Source organism: Borostomias antarcticus (genome assembly GCF_949987555.1).
Source record: "Borostomias antarcticus genome assembly, chromosome: 14".
NCBI lineage: Eukaryota > Metazoa > Chordata > Actinopteri > Stomiiformes > Stomiidae > Borostomias > Borostomias antarcticus.
In genome coordinates, this window is record NC_140247.1 from 20,698,968 (window position 1) to 20,718,703 (window position 19,736).

General features: G+C 46.4%; 2 protein-coding genes across 2 annotated transcripts in view; one reads left to right on the top strand and one right to left on the bottom strand.

Annotated features, from left to right (window-relative positions):
• Positions 1–4,784: 4,784 nt before the first annotated feature.
• foxo4 (forkhead box O4) lies at positions 4,785–11,378 on the top strand. Its single transcript, XM_084448902.1, has 3 exons — positions 4,785–5,612; positions 5,979–7,487; positions 7,727–11,378. The coding sequence occupies exons 1-2, from the start codon at positions 5,181–5,183 to the stop codon at positions 7,455–7,457; spliced, it is 1,911 nt and encodes a 636-aa protein (XP_084305028.1). The 5' UTR covers positions 4,785–5,180; the 3' UTR covers positions 7,458–7,487; positions 7,727–11,378.
• A 3,548-nt stretch (positions 11,379–14,926) lies between these two features.
• Positions 14,927–19,736, bottom strand: part of sesn4 (sestrin 4) — a 14,561-nt gene continuing 9,751 nt past the window's right edge. The window contains exons 4-9 of the mRNA XM_084448913.1: positions 19,522–19,736; positions 19,307–19,418; positions 18,662–18,789; positions 18,112–18,278; positions 17,232–17,376; positions 14,927–16,968 (exon numbers count right to left, since the gene is read on the bottom strand). The exon at positions 19,522–19,736 is cut by the window's right edge and continues 40 nt beyond it. Coding sequence (XP_084305039.1) covers positions 16,879–16,968; positions 17,232–17,376; positions 18,112–18,278; positions 18,662–18,789; positions 19,307–19,418; positions 19,522–19,736 — 857 coding nt within the window. The 3' untranslated portion in view covers positions 14,927–16,878. The remainder of the gene's footprint in view (positions 16,969–17,231; positions 17,377–18,111; positions 18,279–18,661; positions 18,790–19,306; positions 19,419–19,521) is intronic.

The window sequence follows — 19,736 nt, forward strand, 5'->3', positions numbered from 1 at the left end:
AGTTATTAATGACAGATTCAAACATCCTGTGATTAATTATATTAATATATAATATGAATAATGAATATTCTCTGGAGCAAAAATTGTTTCGTTCCAAGCTTTCTCATGTCACGGACAAATGTATGTATGGGATATGGAGAATGGAGAAGTGATACAGTTTTTACGTAAGTGGTGTTTAAAGAAGTTGATATACTGTGAGTCCATGGTTAAAGGATTAACATGGTGGTTCAATATAACACTTTCCAGGTATCTTTAGGCAACAACAAAACACATGTGTTTAACTATTTCAGAATTCATCCATACAAATTCTTTTAAAACATGTTTTTAGAGGTCTGAATCTGCCACTCAAAAAGTTCACTCACTCAAAACTGGGCGTGATTCATTACAACTGATTGACAGTTCTCTGAGCAAATGACCAACTGGAATCATTATGATTGACAGGCGTGTGCCCCGTTACCATAGCTACCACCGCTCCGAGCTAAACAACACAAGAGCTAGATCGCGCAACAGCCAGATCAATAGCCATTTTTCTAGCTGCTAACCAGGGGCATTTACAAAGTCCTTAATATTATATTAACCCCCAAACATTATAAAGATACACGCTACCTAACAGGCCGTATCCTCGAATTTGCATTAGGCCAATTTGGGAAAAGTACGATAAAAGTATAACGACGACACGTCTCCCCCGCGACAGAGGAAAAGCCCCCTGCAGCCGGCCACGCAAGCTTGGAGGCTTGGGCTATTAGACTAGCTTTCAGCCAGCTACGAACAGTATAGACCTAGTTAGTCAAATAATTGCAACTGTGGGTCTTACCAGAAGACAGATCATTTGCGCTGTGAAACCGACATAAAATCCGCATTGTTCACCAGTCTAACGTTATTTATCTTAGTAGGTGTCCAACAAAGCCAGTTGAACACTGAAACGTTACTGTTCTGGGAACATCTGTCAGTTGTGGTGATATAAAGGAATTGAGTGGAATACCACCGCAATAACTGATTATTAGTCAGATCAATTCAATCATTATAGCTTGTTTCATATACAAAGGCAACACAATGTGCGCTTTACAGAAAGGGGGAGAGGATGTAGCCTACATGTAGCCTACTTATCCTACCCCGAATTATGTGGGAGACTGCATGCGTTTGGAGAGATAGCGGGCCGTGCACCACGACTCCGTGAGCGCAGCGGTCAAGGGGTATAGCCTACTCCGGAGTCTGGAGACTAACAGGTCATGCAGTCAATAGATCTCGTTTTGAATGTTATTGTAATGCCCTCTGGTTATAATATAATATATCTACTGGAGCTGTTTAATCCCAAAATGCGCAATGCTTCCTGAAGTTGGGTCGGATCGAGGTGCTGGGATGATCAACATTATGTGGAGCAGATGCCACAGTGATGATAAGGTTTACACAACTTTCAGAATGTTTTGCAGAATTACAATTATTTGGAGTTGTAAATTATGAAAGGAACATAATAACTTGACTTAATATCTTCACCTCCACCCACCCTGAAATGTAGTCATAATTTTTGCACAATAGCCTCTATATGCGCATCACAACGCTGCAATACAAGACCTTAGGACAAACGATTCAGTACACAGGTGTTTGATCAAGTTAAGATCTCAATGTGAGAATAAATAAATGACAAAAACCCGCACGGGTACTGTAGGACTACGTCTTTATTTTCCGAGGTAATTGTTGCGCATACAACATGACATTAAATTAAGACATAGACTACTTTCTCATAAAACAGGGGGTGTTGTAACATATTTATAATATCATTAGGTGACATTGGCTGCAACCTGCCCTCCAGGACCTGCACACCTCCATATCCCTGAAGCGCAGGACCTGGACCTCCCGAGTCCCAGTATTGGAAATGTAGCTATGATCTGGTTACAAGAAAAGGGGACAAATTATAAAAGCGATTAGTAATAGCATCGATATTTTGCATATGCAAAACAGCATAAATTACAACAATAGGCTATTTATCAGTAAATTTAAATTATATCGAATTAAGTTTGAGCGAGAGATAATCGGGAGATTCTTGTGGAGACAAACTGACTTATATCCAACTTTGACTTCGTAACTTTGCCTATTGTATTGGCCTATATACAAGCACGCTCACAACAGTTATGGTAGGCTATCGCTTCGGAAACCTTACAGCACAGTTTGCACCTGGTGCAAGTAGATTTTATGCCAGGGAAGAGTACAGTATCATGGTGCGCTGTGTCTCTGCCATTGCACAGGACGGCTAACGTTACCAAAAGCAAATGCATTGAGAGCTAACGTTAGCATGCTAGGATAATTAACACAGCTAGCTGACATTCCAAACATTAGGCTAGCTAACATCAACATGCTGGATAAAGACAGATAGCTAGCTGGATCAGACAGCTTTTTAAAAACTGTTGCCAATTACAGCTAACGTTATGGTTCGTTTATCTAACATTAGCTAGGTTGGCTACTAATCAGACACGATCATGGTAAAAACTTCCCAATTTGTATGACAACCACCAATACAATTAGGACTATAAAATGTACAAATTATATTAAAATAAGAGGTGGTCATCATTGAGACTGCAACTATTCAATTGTTCTCAAGATGAGAAAGGGTTCAGAGCTGCCTTACCGTGTTCGATAGATGGTGAAACGGCGCAAAGACAGCAGGTGCGGGAGCCAGACAGGTTTCTGTTGGAGGCGGGTGCAGGGGAGTGGAGGAGGGTTTTTCAAACTTTAGGGTGACGCCAAGAATGGGAAAAACGTCACGAATTCGGAGTATTTTTACCCCGAGTCAAATTGGACTGAAAATGTTACGCTTCCAGTTTCTCAAAAACGACAAAACGGATATATTTAATGTTTTTATTGTGTTTCTTCTATGTCCTATTGTGCAAATAGCACGTTCAAACTCAAAAAAAGTGAAAATGACCATGTTAATCCTTTAAAGAAGTGGGTCTACTCCCTATACCTCCGTTTACCCTCCACTACACCACTGGACGTGACCCCATACTGTAATTATCTATCCTTGAATACTTTACATAAGCAGGCTACCATTCAGGCCTCTGCCAAGACAGCGGAGACCTTCACCTACTAGTTCCAGACAGTCAATCTTATTAGCTAAATCTTCAAATGGGCTTAGGTGTGTGAGGCTGTAGGTGTGTATACTTCAGTAAATTGTTGCGTAATGCTTATTTTGATCTCTCAAAACACTGTAAATCTCGCCACAGTCCGTCCGTTGTTTACTCTTGCGCTGCGCTCATCACATGACTGACTTCAATTCCCAGCAATCCTCAGCGCGCAGGCGCAGGACAGGTCGTCTGGCAGTGGTAAACAGACGTCAGAAGGGAGTCTTCGCCTCGAGTCAAAACAAAGCAAAACAAAACAAAAAAGATCTACTATGAATTAATATTTGGACATTTACGTCAGCCAGAACTTGCCTATAATGTATTAGTGAATAGAACGGAATTCGGAAGAATTGGATTTAAGCCTTTCCCCGACTTTGTAAAGGATTTTAAACTCCGAAATAACTGGAGTTAGCCAGCTCTGTAACATTAGCTATCACGCTATTTTCAAAACTACTTCGTGGAGTGCTCCTGGGCTGTTCCAGAGTGAACTTGAGGATTCGGTGGATTAACGTTACGCCTCGTGTTTTATTTAGGGTTTTCACGGCACGAGGAGGACCGGTTGAAGCCAGGAGGAAGGTTCGGGACGGAGGTGCGCTCGAGCATCGTGTGCTGCTGCCGCTGCTGCGTGCGGAGAAACATGGCAGACGGTGACACGCGCTGCTGGCCCACACCGTGCAGGAGCAGCAGCCCCGGGTCCTGAACCAGCGGGCATCTGATCCCGGACCAGCCTGCATCTGATCCTGAACCAGCGTGCATCTGATCCTGAACCAGCGTGCATCTGATCCTGAACCAGCGTGCATCTGATCCTGAACCGCACACTTTCTACCGACCATCTCCTCCGTGACTCTCAGTCTAGACCAGCATGATCAAACCGATAAACACGGATTCACCCCGCCATGGTCGCTCATTGACTAAGTAGTTTAAGTCAAGTACAGTGGTCAGAAATATGACGGGACAGCCTATCGTTAGACTACTGTTTTGACACATTTCAGCAGTTATCGTTGCTTAGATAATCATTCGTTGAATAAGTTTACACTTGAAATGTTGATATTACAATCTACTCAACTGCTTTAACATAGAGGTTTTAACTCGAATGGATTAGGTAGTGTTGTTTACCAGATTATTTTAAGAAGCGGGATGTCTGGGTGAGACTACACGTTGTTCAAGTGTAGACTGAATCCTCGTAAATCGCTCTTTTGTAACAGTGACCCACTGTGGTAATCCCAATTTGTTGACTCTTGTTTTAGAGTCGTTTTTATATTGTAAACAATATTCTAAAACTTTAATTTGCTAACGTTAACCTGTTTGATAATCAACGCAGAATAATTAACAATTTAGACTGATCGTGGTTGGTTTATTTGATATTTATTGTACTCCCTTAGCGTCGGTGTGGTTTTACACAAATATTGCATATGGTTTCTCTAACTTCAGCTAAAGCGTGATACCTTGTACTGGTATTTAAATGCACTCAACATTAACACTTGTCCATTATAATAGTCACCAGGAGGACCATCACTTGGATTGGTCTTTCATAGCAATTTACCATCCAGATGTTTGGATGGGCATGAGGAGGACTGGTTCCCTTTGTTCTTTTGTGCAAACAAAGGAACCCACATCCTAGCCCTCATCTGCTCTATGTAAATCTGAAGGTTTATGATAGTTACTATTAAGGAGATTATTTGGGTCCCCTAATCTCCAATCTCAGGATTAACTCAAGCTATTGGTGTATCCAGATTATTGAGTCTCTTTCTCCTGTTCACCCCCAATAGTGGGTGGAGTGTTGCATCATTGTGTAAGAAATATAAAGTGTATATTTATCAGACGTTTAACTGAATTAGACAAATGTTGCAATCTGAGTCTTAATCTGAAATGATAATAGGACCACTTCCTCTGCGAGGTTTGTGTTGAAGTTGAAGGGGTCCACACACTTTTTCCTCAGTTGAAATATCAAGTCATTTCGTTAAGCCCATAGGCTACCTTTTTTTTTCTTTTTTTTCTTTTTCTTTTGGCACCTCCTACATAAAGCAAAGCTTCAAGGGGGAACCCCTTCAACTAAACATCACAATGAATGAATCGTCAGTCCCCCCGATTGACCCAGATTTTGAGCCGCAGAGTCGACCTCGGTCTTGCACATGGCCGCTCCCCAGACCGGACATCTCAGCCGTCAAACCGGAGGGGGCCGATGGCCCCGAGTCCGCAGCGGGGACCCCTCCCGCCGACGAGGACAAGCAGGAGCCCCAGCAGATCACGTCCGAGCCCGAGAAGGTGCTCGTTTCAGAGGGGGGGGTTGTGGCCGGAGCGGGCGGGGCGACGCCGAGGAAGGGGTCGTCGCGGCGCAACGCCTGGGGGAATCAGTCGTACGCGGATCTGATCAGCCAGGCCATCGACAACTCCCCCGAGAAGCGACTGACCTTGGCCCAGATCTACGACTGGATGGTGAAAACCGTGCCGTACTTCAAGGACAAAGGAGACAGCAACAGCTCGGCGGGCTGGAAGGTAAGTCATCTTGTTAACTACGCTGTTATACCGGCCACGTTTCTGCCTCACATGTTACATTACATTACAGTCATTTAGCAGACGCTTTTATCCAAAGCGACTAACAATGATTTAATTTAACGTAGGAAAAGTCAGTGTACTACTACTTGCCGGAACTCACAAGTGCATCTCCTTTCTAAAACAAGTGACAAAGAGCATAATCTAGTGCTGAAGGCAAAGTGCAAGAATAGCAAACTATGTTATCCAATCAATCTGGGGTGTTTCTGTCATGATAATATGATACCCCTTTCTCTCTCGAGGCATTTGAAGCCAGGGGTATTATGACCCACATCAGTAACCGATTCTTCCTCTGTCCTCCCATTTCAGAATTCAATTCGCCATAACTTATCACTCCACAACAAGTTCTTAAGGGTTCACAACGAGTCCACGGGCAAGAGCTCGTGGTGGATGCTCAACCCGGAGGGGGGCAAGACGGGCAAGGCCCCGCGCCGGCGCGCCGCCTCCATGGACAACAGCAGCAAGCTGCTGAAGAGCCGCATGCGGGCGAAGCAGACCAAGAAGCAGGCGGGGGCGGCCGGCCTGGCGGGGGCGGCCGGCGGGGCCCTGCAGGCCGACGGGGGCGCCGGGTCCGGGGGCGCCAACAGCCCCAACTCCTCCCAGCAGCAGTTCCCCAAGTGGGGGGTGAGCAGCAGCAGCCCGTCGTCCCGGGGCAGCCTGGACGACCCCGACATGTGGACCAGCTTCCGGCCGCGCACCAGCTCCAACGCCAGCACGCTGAGCGGCCGGCTGTCCCCCATCGCCCCCGGGCAGGAGGATGAGGACGACCTGCCGGAGGAGGGCCTCCTGGGGGGCTACTCCACGGGCAGCCTGCCGCCCACCCTCACCGAGACCCTCATGGAGGAGCTGGACCTGATCGACGGGCTGACCCTGATAACGGCGCAGCAGGGCGGGGCCAGCCCCAGCACCGCCCCGCCGGCGCCCCCCACCCCACTGCCCTCCGCCTCCACCCTGCTGCCCCGGGGGGGGGGCGGCGGCTTCCCCTCCTTCCGCCAGATGCAGCCGGCCAGCCTGCCGCAGTCCCCCCTCCCACCCGGGGGGCCGCCGTCCGGCCCGCAGTGCAACAGCAACAGCTCCAAGCCCTCAAACTTTGGCAACTCTCTGTTCAACCCCGTCCCCGGGCCCGGCTCTCGCGGGAGCACTCACTACGGCGCCCACGTGCCCTCCAGCCTGGAGGCGCTGCTCACCTCCGACTCGCCGCCACCTAGTGACGTCATGATGACCCAGGTAGACCCTCTTATGCCCAGTCCCGGCGGGGTGGGGCTGATGGGTCTCGGGGGGGGCATGGTGGGAGGGCGGCCCAAGCCCAACCAGCTCCTGCTGGGTAAGGGGCTGGAGCCCAACGCCGTGGCGCCCATGGGTCTGCAGAGCCAGCAGCAGCACCAGCACCAATCTCAGCTGGGCCTGGGTATGATCCTGTCGGGCCTGGCCCCGGACCCCGCCCAGCTCTCCACCCTCAAAGTCCAGCAGCACGCGCCGGTGCCGGGCGTGGGGCCCCTCCACGTTGGCGGCCTCTCGGCCAGCGCGGTCGGGAGCCTGCAGGGCATCATGGGGCCGTTCGGGGGGCCGTCCCCCTTCCTGCCCATCCAGGAGCGCCTGCCCAACGACCTGGACATCGACATGTTCACCGAGAACCTGGACTGTGACGTGGACTACATCATCAACAGCGACCTCATGGACGGAGAGGGCATCGACTTCGACAACTTCGACCCGATACTGCCGGGCGGGCAGGGCTACGTCGCCCCCGCTGCCTCGCAGAGCTCCGCCCACAACTGGGTACCTAGCTAACTCCCCGGGGAGCTGTGCAGTGTTAGCCAGGTAAGTCCGATCTCTCTCTCTGGGGTTCTTCCAGCTTATCTTCCCCTGCCCTCAAAAACTACAGCACGTCATGTTTCCCTTCTTGGCATCTTCACAGCACTTTACACTTCCCAGTATTCCCAGTTCCTCGTCCGTTTTCCCGTCAGCGCCCGTTCCCGATCGTACGATCCGCCGCCGAGCGCCTCAGTCAGTGTGAATACCGTGAATTGACAGGCCTGTGATTGGTTGTTTTATTGCAGGAGAGGATCCCGACTCGTGTGAAGCCGGAGACGTCCGCGACAAAGACCCCGGCGCAGCCCCCCCTCCTCCTCACGTCCCGGCCGGCCCAAGATCCAAAGCTATTTTTCACTTTTCAGTTGTACTTTTTTGAGTTTCCTTTGGATTTTAAGACAAAACCAGACCTCATCCGTGTCACGTGCCAATACACGCGTGGAGGACCAGGAAGGGACTCTCTCTTTGCACCAGAACTTTGTTTTTCACTCTAACACTTGCAAATTTTTCAGGAGTTTGCCATTTTACATTTTTATCTTAACTGAGTGTTTTTTTTCCCTCCCCCAGTATGACAGGAAGATGTTTTGGAGTGAAAAGACAAAAGCACAACTAACAGCTCTAATGTACCTGGAGTTAATATTACAACTATTACACCAAAGTAGCTTTAGGATTGATATGGTATGGTACCCCTTCCACCTTGATTTTAGCAACTGTGCACTCTGGAGAAATGGACAGTTTTGGTATTAACTGTACTCTGAACAGTAGAGCCTAACGAAGCAGACTTAAGAGGAGGCTGCTGTAACGGTGTCTATGTAGGGAACTTGGTGTTTATACATTTACACTCCACTTTGTAGTTCTCTGCATTACCCAGCTGGACTACAACGACCACCTGCATTACCCAGCTGGACTACTCATTCAAGCATCTGCCCGTGACGCGGACATAGACTGACGCTTGTTCTCAAGGTCATGGACGAGGTTCAATTCACGATGCCTGGCGATTCAAAATTTGACTTGGCAAGTTGAGCGTACCCGTCTGCGGGCGTGGTTAGTTTGGTGGTACGAAATGCATGCTTTGTGTCTTTTTTCCATTTCAGAGATGCATAACTACGAGTTATTATAGTTAGACGTAATTTGGCGATTTAACAGTGCAGGGGATACGATGATGATATGCATACAGTTCGGCATTCATGACGTCTGCTCAACAAGTGCTCAGCAGCGGAGTAGAGGTCCGTCAGATGTGCAGTTACACTAACATAATGAAGAAATGTGATTCATAAATTTGTCTGGGAGAGGCAGTCATAGTTAATTGTAATAGCCAACAAATGATGTGTTGGTTAAGTGTTATGAGAAAGCAGACAGTCCGCCTCCACAGCTGGACGGGCCGGCTGTTGATCTTGTGGTGCCTGTACATGCGTCTCAAGGCACTTTGGTAGGAAGTCATGTTCCTATAGATGCAGCTCTTGCGCTCAGACGCCCAAAAAGGAGTGTAAGTCCAAGTTAGGTTAAATCATTTCATGGGAGCCGGCTCTGCTCTGCTCTCTGAGTTAACAGCACCACACTATTCAGGATCAATCAGGAGAACTCTAGAAATCTAGAAGGATGTTGTAAAGATCACTTCTTGAAGGGTTTTGATGTTGAATATTTTTCCGGTATATCGAATCCCTATAATTCAGGGATATAGGGGCTTCATGTGAGAATATCCTCACACTGATTACACTTTGTTATATAGTACTAACAGTCTTTTTATAAAATTAATACAATGTGTGAGAAGTTAGGAAATGAATATATTTGACTATAGTTTTAATATACAATTTAGATGGAGGTTATAAATGAAATATTAACATGTGAATATATTACTAATCAGAAACTTTTTTTTTTTTACATTGGAGAAAACAATTTCAGATCATTTTTAACGGTAATTTTCTATATATCCTTTTATTTTTGTAAAAGATGAGATGCATGTAGATTTTATACATAACCAAAGGAACACTAAGAATTGCATGGCAGGTAGGGAGTACTTGGGACAAAATATATTTGTGTGTAGAGAAGCTTTGCATAAGGAGCCTGTCTTAAGAATTTGGACATGAAATAAAGATGGTGAGGCATGCATACTTGACCAGTATAACTAGATTTTTTATTTTTTATTTTTCAAATTGATTTGCCATTAGGTTCTTTTGACTTGACGATTGTGGAATTTACATCCAAGTAGAACTTACTTGTCCTTGGAACTTACACAACGGAGAATATTTCTGTCTCAAGTCTGCCCAGCGGCGATGCTGAATCCTCATCTCAGACAAGATGTGTAATTGCAACGATTAACTCTCAGGGTCATTCAAAAGAATAACAATGGACAGAAAAACATCCTCCTTACGGGAGTAATCAGATAATCATGAAAATAGTTCTATTTATTTTAGTTTAATTTCTCTGTTGAAACACAAGACTGGAAACAAACCACCCCTCCTGTTCTCTGATTGGCTGATGACGTTGGATTGGAGTCACTTGCAAATTACAGGAACTCAAATTTGGTTTTACAAGATCAGTAAATGAGCTCTTTAGTCATGTACTGTATATCATAACTAGTATTGTCTAAGGTTGTTAAACTGCCAATATTGAACACTAGCATGTAACTAAGTAGCAAGATGCACGACATTTTTCATATTCTTTTTTTTTTTTCATTTTGATTGTGTTTTGTGTTAGGCTGAAGTTTGTATTTAATTATTTGTTATGACAGAGAAAAGTTTTTTTTTTATCATCTAATGTAAAGATTGTTTGTGTTGACTAGACATCAGAAATGCATCCCCTACAGATGGACATCTTTACTCATCATTTCACAGTAACTAAGTGAAAAACATTAGCATTTAACTTCTACAAAGCACTCTTTTCTCCCAAAGGTTTTGTTTTGTATTGACTGGTGCTAGGGGTCATGAGGAGGGCCATGATGCTGTGGATGCATGTTCAGATTTCAGGGCCTGTGTGGGTTCTAAGGTAGCTGGGCATAGTAATACACACATTTCCTCTCCTGCTTTTATATGTTGTAATCCCCAAACCTTAACACTTAATAGATGTGGAATACCAAACATGGAATACCACGTAGTTTTGAGGTATTCACTTTAGGTATGCCATTTTAAGAAAGGTAATTCTGTTATTTAGAAAGGTCCCAATTGTGTGTGTAGGGAATCCAGACTTTTCTGTAATTTTGCTGAGAATTTGATTTCATAGTTTTGTTACCACTGGCCAGGTCTTTTGGAGATCCTCTCTTTCTCTCTCTCCCTCTCTCAAACTCTCTTTTTCTCTCCTTGTCTCTCTGTAATCAGTTTGATTGAAGTGACCGTGTGACCAGGTGGATTAGGACGGAGTGGTGGGTGATGTTAGGAGTGCAGAGGGTGTGGAGGACCCCCTCTCTCCCCTCCCCTCCCCTCTCTCCCTTCTCTCCCCTCCCCTCCCCTTCCTCCCCTCCCCTCCCCTCTCTCCCTTCTCTCCCCTCCCCTTCCTCCCCTCCCCTTCCTCCCCTCCATAGACAGTATTTGCGGGGCCATGCCTTGAACTCTGCATGAGTTACCCCACTAAAATGGTACCAGTGGGATTGTCACACTGTTTCTCCCAATCTATGTAATCATAACTGTATTTTTTCTTCTCTTTCATACTACTCATTTTCTTACGATTAAAAATTAGCAATTAGTTATGTTTCTTCTTTTGAAATAAAAAATGGCCCCACTTCATACAGTATTTAAGTATATGGACAGGGTTACGTTTTGTTTTTGATAAAGGGGGGAGGGACTGATGAGTTGTGTATAGCCAATATTTGTTGATTAATTTTTGATAGTTTCTCTTTTTTCATTTCTTCCCTAATCTTACTTTACATAATTGTAAAGTCAGCCAGAGATGACAGTGAAGGCAATTCTGGACAGTCAAAATAAACTTAATCTGTTTAACTCACTTGGTCAAGTCATTGTTTTATTTTACTCTCTGGTTTCATATCTCTCAGTAGCCATTACTGACGCGCATGTCACTTATCGTCCACTAGAGGGCGCACTAGTACAGGCGAATACTCATAAATGTTCCATTGATGACGTATCAAAATGGATCTCAGATTTCTACAAGCCATATCTAATTCATTCTAATGAATATCCACATATTATATGATCTTATATGTTAAGGTTGGTGGGGGTTTAGGGTCTGGTAGTTGATCAGGTTGAGTGCACTGTTGATGTGCAACGTCTGTTCTGTTTATGCTTCAAATGTGCATGCATGGTCACGTCACACCTCTATGCTACCTTCTACCTCCATCACTCCACCATCAACCCGTCCATATTGTCTGGCTATGAAACTACCCGGTCTTGTTACAGTTTAGAGGCACATTTTTACACATCACAAGACGCGAGTGACATTAACCCGTGTTGTCGCATTTTCTGTTGGCATAATGATTTAGGAAAGAAAAAAAATATATAGTGGGCAATTCAATTCAGGAACAAATGCTAAATATAGCTCAAGGGCATATAGGCCTAGGTCAAATTTAGATTTCTTCGGAATCAAATCACAGAAGTTGGGACTCAAGTTTCCTGACTGAGACACCAGGCCGAGTGATGAGGTGACCCCATGGGTGACCCAGACTTGCCACCTGTCAGAGTAGGCCTAGCGATCCTAAATCTGATCCCAGACCTGTTCAGAGAACCCCGCCACCTGTCAGAGTATAACAATCCACACTCTGGTCTCAGTGAACGAAACTCATTCAACTATCCGTTTTGCCAGTCTGGAATATACAGGTTATATATGTTATATAGCCTATACAGTGAGGTCCATAAATATTTGGACAATTACACAGGTTTCTGTAGTGATCCCGACCACCAGTCAGGAACGAGGTGGACTGTCAAGTGCACCAAGGGTTGGCACATTAGGCCCAAGAGTCAGACATGAGAGACGAGAGGCCTACTGGGGCAGATCTGGCCCAAGCACCTGGGACAGGCCGGAAAGATGGTAATAAATATTATAAGTGGATCCCTCTAAAAAACGGATGGATAGATGAATAATGAATGGTCCACACACACATGGAACTGACAAGGGCCCGGCTAGCTCTGGTGATAAGGGACCCCCCCCCCTCTCTAGCCAGGGTCTGGCGCTTATCAGAAGGAACAAAGGGATAGTGTTGGATGAACTGCCTAAGAAACAACAACAGCCTTTAGTGTGCAAAGATGCGAATAAAAGGCTTAAAAGTAGAAGGTGTAATCAAGCAAGTAACACTGTTTAGAGTGAATATTATTTATTGGAGATGTAATCACTTAAAGTAGAAGTAGACATTTATGTCATGTATCTGTTCTTAGTCAAGATCAACGATTGGAGAATGTATCCATGTATCAACTGTTTGAGTATATAGGTAATGCTTAAAGTAGGATATTTAATAAGATGTTAATTAGACATTTATTCTGTGATGTCCTGCTGTGAGTGAGAGAGAGATAAGCTGTTGAATGCAGGGATTGTTAATCTGCCAGGGAGGAGAGAAGGACTGTGTTCATACGAAGAGACATGACGTCAACACCCTGCCCTCCTGGAAGGGGGTTCAAGAAACAGCTCGCGAGGAGGGAGAGGCACTTCTTCTTTCCATCAACAGAGGAATGGAGGAAGTCAGACTTTTCTTTCCACCAACAGAGGAATGGAGGAAGTCAGACTTTTCTTTCCACCAACAGAGGCCTGGAAGAAGTCAGAGGATGGAGACCTGGGAGCTATTCTCTTTCATGTTTTTCTTTTGTTACCTGTATTTTTCATGTAACTGGATTATCTGTATAATTTATGTGTAACATCAAATTTTATAGAGATTTTTTACCCTTGCATCAGATCTCCTCGCCTTTATTGGTTTGGTGAGTATTGATATATCTTGCTTGAGTCATTGAATTGATGATTGAGATTTATCTTAAAGGTCTTACAGCAGGGCGATTAGGCCCGTCCGCCCAGGTGGACTAAAGAGGGTCTAACCTGGGCCTTTCCTCCGGAGAGGGAGGTTGAAGAGGAATGCGTGTGTGTGAGTTGACACTGAGGAGTTGACCTTTGAGCTGTGAGCACGAACAGAGGTCTAAATCAAGTGGCACCGCTCTGATAGAGCGCATTGGAGCACACACACATCTGGGAGAGAGAATTGTGAGAAGCATTTTAAGAGAGGCTGTGACTGATTGATTCATGTGATGGTAGTTTAAGCAATAACATATTAGATTCATGAGCCACGGATAACAATAAAACCTGGTGGTGAGGTTCTATAAGCCGTGGTAGGGACTTCACATAATAAGCCATCACCTTAAGGTCAATAGGTAAGTAGCCTACTCTTCAACATTTTTTATCATTTTCGCTCTGTACAGCGCCACAATGGATTTGAAATGAAACAAGATGGGCTTAAAGAGCAGACTTTCAGTTGTAATCTGAGGGTGGGCCTATTTGCATCAAAATCAGGTGAACGGTGTAGGAATTACAAACCATTGAGCCCCCCTTCTAAGAGACCAAAAGTAATTGGACAATTGTCTGCTCAGCTGTTCCATGGCCAAGTGTGTGTTATTCTCTCGTTATTTCATTATGTTATGTTTCATTATGTTTGTCCAATTACTTTTGGTCCCTTAAAAAGGAAGAGGGGGGGAGCACATATACAATTTGTTGTAATTCACACAGTTCACCTTATTTGGATGCAAATACCCTCAAATTAAAGCTGAAACTGCACTTAAAGCACATAGTGTTTCATTACAAATCCATTGTGGTGGTGTACAGAGCCAAAATGATGAAAATTGTGTCAATGTCCAAATATTGATGGACCTAAGTGTAGGCCTGTATATGATGTGGTTCTATATTGTTTGAGGCTATATGTGCCTAATGTATATGTGCTCTCACATTGTACTCGTGTTGTGTGTTGATGCTTATGGTGGTTTCTGTTTTATTCTTTTTATTGTGATTCTTATTGTATTTTTACTGCTTGCTTTGACTTGTACAGCAAGTACAGGTCAGCGTGAGTTGTTTTTAAATTTGATTTGATTCATGGACCAGTTCTCATTTGTAGGATTATCTGCAATGTGTGTCTGTTAGCTTTTTAATTCACAAGTAGCCACTGTCGTTCATCCAGCTACTAGTAGGTGTGTACTGTATATACATTCATACAACCACTAGTGTGTATATACATTCATACAGCCACTAGTGTGTATATACATTCATACAGCCACTAGTGTGTATATACATTCATACAGCCACTAGTGTGTATAGGCTATGTAGATCCCCAATAGGAAAACACAGTAACAATTGAAACAACAAACATTTGATATAACATCTTTATAGAAAAAAATAAGTCTTCACATTTTCAAAAAAAAAACATTTTTTTTGCTAATTTCACAATCTTTTTACTTTTTTTTTTTGTAGTTTATTTTATTGTCCAGTTATTTACGTGGTAAATATTGAACTGTCTCTGTGTCTGCGGGCTGGCGGGGAGGAAGCTGACGGGAGCAACTGGAGCCGTTACGACGTCGTGTCATAAACTCGTTGAGAAACAGTCGAGGACGTCATAAACGCTCTTGCCGTTTCTGATCTTAACCAGTGAGCCACTGCCAGTGTCTGTCTGTCTGAGGTACCGGGCACCTTAGAACCAGATACAGAACACTGGTCAAGAGTGACTTGTCCGTTATCACCAAACCCAGAATCGTCCACTCAAGCACCGCTCCGGGTTGACCTAAAGGCACCAGAAGCACATTTGCTGTTGTTGATATGCACCTTCACTCCGTCCCTTCATTTCAAAGAGTCGCCCACCTCATTGCCTGTGAAATATTCAGGATGCAACCAGCAGTACTTAGCAGCAAACCCCAAAACAACATGAGACTCAACGATCACAGTACTATAACAACATAAGAGAGGGACTCAACAAGCATAGTACTGTAACCCAAAGTTTACAAAAACATGTTTAAAAAAAAAAAAACAGGAAAAAAACAAGTCGCTACATTTCCAGAACCTCCAGTACCAATGTTGTTCTGTTCTGACTGTACCGTACATCTATACTCGCTGTCAGCTTCCATACATCCAGTCACTGAACTCAACCAAATAAATATCTGATAGAGGCCGACCTGCTGGAGTGCTCTGACCGTTGACCGATATCCCATCATGCACCCCTGCCATATATGATGCTCAGCCTGAAATGGAAGCTCCTTCATTTGATCTCGGCCGAAGCACATCAACGTACGAACACACTGTTGCAAATGGCTCAGCTTATTCTTCCCTCTGTTGGGACAGTCCGTCAGCCTACTCTACTCGTTCTGCTTCACTTCACAAGTTTTTCTTGTGAGTAGTCTTAGCAATGGCAGATATGTGAATTACATCTGAGATGAGACTCTTGACACCCATCAAGTCAAGGTTGGTTTAAACAGGCTCTGGGACCTGTTTACAAAGACAAATATGGACAAAAAAACGTGTATGTAATTCTTCGGTTCCGTAGAACATATCGACCAGTAAATCTAGGGACGAGAGAACATTTCTGTCTCAGAACATTTCTCTCAGACCCCAAACAGCGATCAGGAAAGGCTTGGACTGACCACTGAGGGACACCATATCACATAAATATATAAAGTTAAAAAAAGTGCTTATTAAAATGAAACTTCCAGGAGGGTCATCTTGTTTTTGTTCTCGACCTTTCGGCACCAATGTGAAACATGGGAGGAGCTAGGGAAGCTGGACAACAACTCGTCATCCCACCAGTAACCCACCAACACCACCCTGGACTGGAACAGAACTAAACACAGCCACGACTCCCAAAACATTCACTCAACCCAATCAAAAAAAGGATGAATAGTTGGTTTTGAACAAAATAGAACAAAAAGAATAACAACCCCGGAACAGGGGGCGGTGCCGGGTCGGGCCCGGCCGCAGGGAGCTAGATCCTCGCTACGCTGCAGAACGCGTCCTGCTTGCATCACAAGCGATGAGAGTCGGGACACGAACGACGCCTCGATAAAAGTCAAACTCATATCTATGATAGTAAATCATCCTAGGATTGCACATGAACAATGGGGAAAGACGCTGGACACACAGAGCTGAGGGGCGCAGCGGAACGGAGCAGGGGAACACGCAGAGCTGAGGGGCGCAGCGGGCCGGCCGGCCTGGCGGAACACGCAGAGAGGAGGAGGAGAGAGACGTCCGGGGGGGCGGAGCGCTTCGCGGCGGTGTGCGGTAGCGTATCACTCCGCCTCATCTTAAATGACACCTTATCTGGTTTCAAAACTAAACAGAGAGGTGGGACGGTGACAGTATTGCTGCGCGCTCCTCTTCGTCCGTGTTACGGTCAGTCCCTTCCCCCCCCCGTCTCTCTGCCTGCCGTCCGGGGGTTCCGTCCTGCGGGTTCCTAGCTTGGTCTCCCTGGACCCTTGGCACGGTGGCCCCGTGTGGGCGTGTCCTAGGCGATCATGTACTGCGTGATGGCTCTCAGTGCGTAGAGGAGCTCCGCCTGCAGACGGGCCTCCATGACCAGCAGGTTCACATGGACCTGAGGGAGAAGGCCAGAGAGAAGCCAGCGTGAACGGAGGATTGAGGCTGCGTCACGTTTGCATCGGAGACGTCGGGATTTAGCGGGTTCGACGTCAAACTCGTCATCAAATACTAGGGGTGTAACGAGGTGAGGTGAGGTGTGAGGTGTTCTGAGGGGCCCTGTGCGTCGGGGGTGTGTGTGGTGTTCTGAGGGGTGTGTGTGTGGTGTTCTGAGGGGTCCTGTGTGTGGTGTTCTGAGGGGTGTGTGTGCGGTGTGCGTACCCTCTCTGCAGGTTTGAGCGCCCCCCAGGGCAGCGGGGGCAGAGGCGTCTTGGTGGCGTTGGGGAAACACGCCACGGCCTTGATGTACAGCTTCAGCTCCCGGCCCAGCAGGTGGTTCACCTCCCCATAGTCATAGTCATCATATCTGCAAGAACACACACGCACATACACACACACAAACACACACACAAACACACACACGCACACACATATACTTTACACGTGTTATATGTATGGATGTATATAGTCTTGTTCTTTTTATAGTTATGCTACTATGTATATTCTGTATTCTGCATTTTCAACCTTTTGCTGTAATTTCTCACTGCTGAGACGCCTAATTTCCTCCTACAGGGATTATTAAAGTTCATACAGTATCTCTGTCTGTCTGTCTGTCTGTCTGTCTGTCTGTCTGTCTGTCTGACATCGCTCTTAATCCGTTCATTAAATCAAGCTGCAAGTGTGTCAACATGGAAAGTGCTTGAATTACTGCTACAATGTCACTGTTACTGTGTGTGTGAGAGTTTGTGTGTGTACACGTGTGTGGGCATGTGCGTGTTTGTGTGCGTGAGCTTGTGTGTGTGTGTGTATGTATGCGTGTGTGTGTGTACAGTATGTGTGTGTGTGTTTATGTATGCGTGTGTGTGTGTGTGCGTGTGTGTGTGTGTGTGTATGTGTGTATGCGTGAGCTTGTGTGTGTGTGTGTTTGCGCGTATGCGTGAGCTTGTGTGTGTGTGTGTGTGTGTGTGTGTATGTGTGTGTGTGTATGTGTGTGTATGCGTGAGCTTGTGTGTGTGTGTGTGTGTGTGTGTGTGTGTGTGTGTGTGTGTATGTGTGTGTGCGTGAGCTTGTGTGTGTGTGTGGACTAACACCCTCCTCTCACCGTATTCCCAGCATGCAGTGGATGTAGTTCCAGACGGCTCTGCGCAGGTCCGGGCCGTGGCTGGACCGAAGCGCCATGACGCTACGGAAACGCTCGTCCAGCAGGTGTCCGATGTCGGAGTACAGCCGGTTGACCAGCGAGAAGCCGTGGTCCTCCCACGAGTAGTCCTGCAGACACGACACGTATGTTACATCACAGACACGTTACATCACAGACACGTCACTGTACGTTACATTACAGACAGGTCACCGTACGTTACATTACAGACAGGTCACCGTACGTTACAGCCATCTAGCTGACGCTTTTATCCACAGTGACCTACAATTTAAGGACCACGAGAGGCAGTGGGTTACACAGGATTTTACAACAGCTACGGGGCGTTGTTAGGCCCGGCGCGATAGCGGATCTTATCAACAGGCGTCTATAGAGCCGCTGACATCTGATGCACCGCGCGTCACACGTCCTCAGAGCGCCATACGGCGTGTGATCTAACTAGCCACCCGACGGGGCGTCCCCGACTGACACGCGTCCACGCCCTCGCCGTCCTCACCTGAACCCTGAACACCTGGAAATGGTCGTCCTCGCGCCGGGCGAACTCCTGGTAACAGAAGTCCGGGTCGGTGATGAAGTGGGCGGGGTCGGCGGCACACAGAACCACCGCCTCGTCCTCCTCCGCGTCTGAGGAACCACACGCGCGCTCTGAGCCATCAGCTTCTCACCATGCTCGCTCAGCGTGGACTACATTTTGGGAGTGTGTAATGCGTGTGTGTATTGTGTGTAATGTGTTTGTGCCTGTGTAGCGTGTGTGTGTGTGTATTGTGTGTAATGTCTGTCTGTGTGCGTGTGTGTATGTGTAGTGTGTGTGTGCGTGCGTGTGTGTGTAGAGTGTGTAATGTGTGTGTAGTGTGTGTGTGTATCTGTGTGTGTCTATGTGTGTGTAGTGTGTGCGTGTGTAATGCGTATGTGTGTGTGTGTGCGTGTAGTGTGTAGTGTATGTGTGTATTGTGTGTAATGCGTGTGTGTGTGTGTGTGTGTGTGTGTGTGTGTGTAGTGTGTGTATATATATATGTATGTGTAGTGTGTGTGTATTGTGTGTAGTGTGTGTAATGTGTGTGTATTGTGTGTAATGCATGTGTGTGGTGTGTGTGTGTGTGTGTGTGTGTGTGTGTGTGTGTGTGTGTGTGTGTGTGTGTACCTGTCTGCTGGAGTGTGTGGGACTGCAGGAGTCGCTCCCCTCTCCTCTCCTCCTCCTGGGACTTGTGGATCCTCTCTTTCAAACACACCGTCTCGCCGGCTGAGTCCAGGGACTGGCCCGGGCAGGGAGGAGTCACCACGTCATTATCAAGCATTCCAGGGTTGACAACTGAACCTTAGTGCCACCAAAGTACAACAAACCCTCTGATCTCTTACCCATCTGCGCGCGATGTGCTCCGAGGGCGGCGCGAGGGACGTGGGGGACCCGTTGGCGTTTCCGTTGGCGGCGTCCGATGTCAGGCGGTATCCCGGCGGCGGCGTGCCCCTGGGCGTCCTGGGGATGGGGGCGGGGTCGGCGTCGACGCCGGAGCCAAACACGAAGCTGCAGAGGGCGTGGCAGTGAGCCAGGAGGACCACGCCCTGCACCAGCT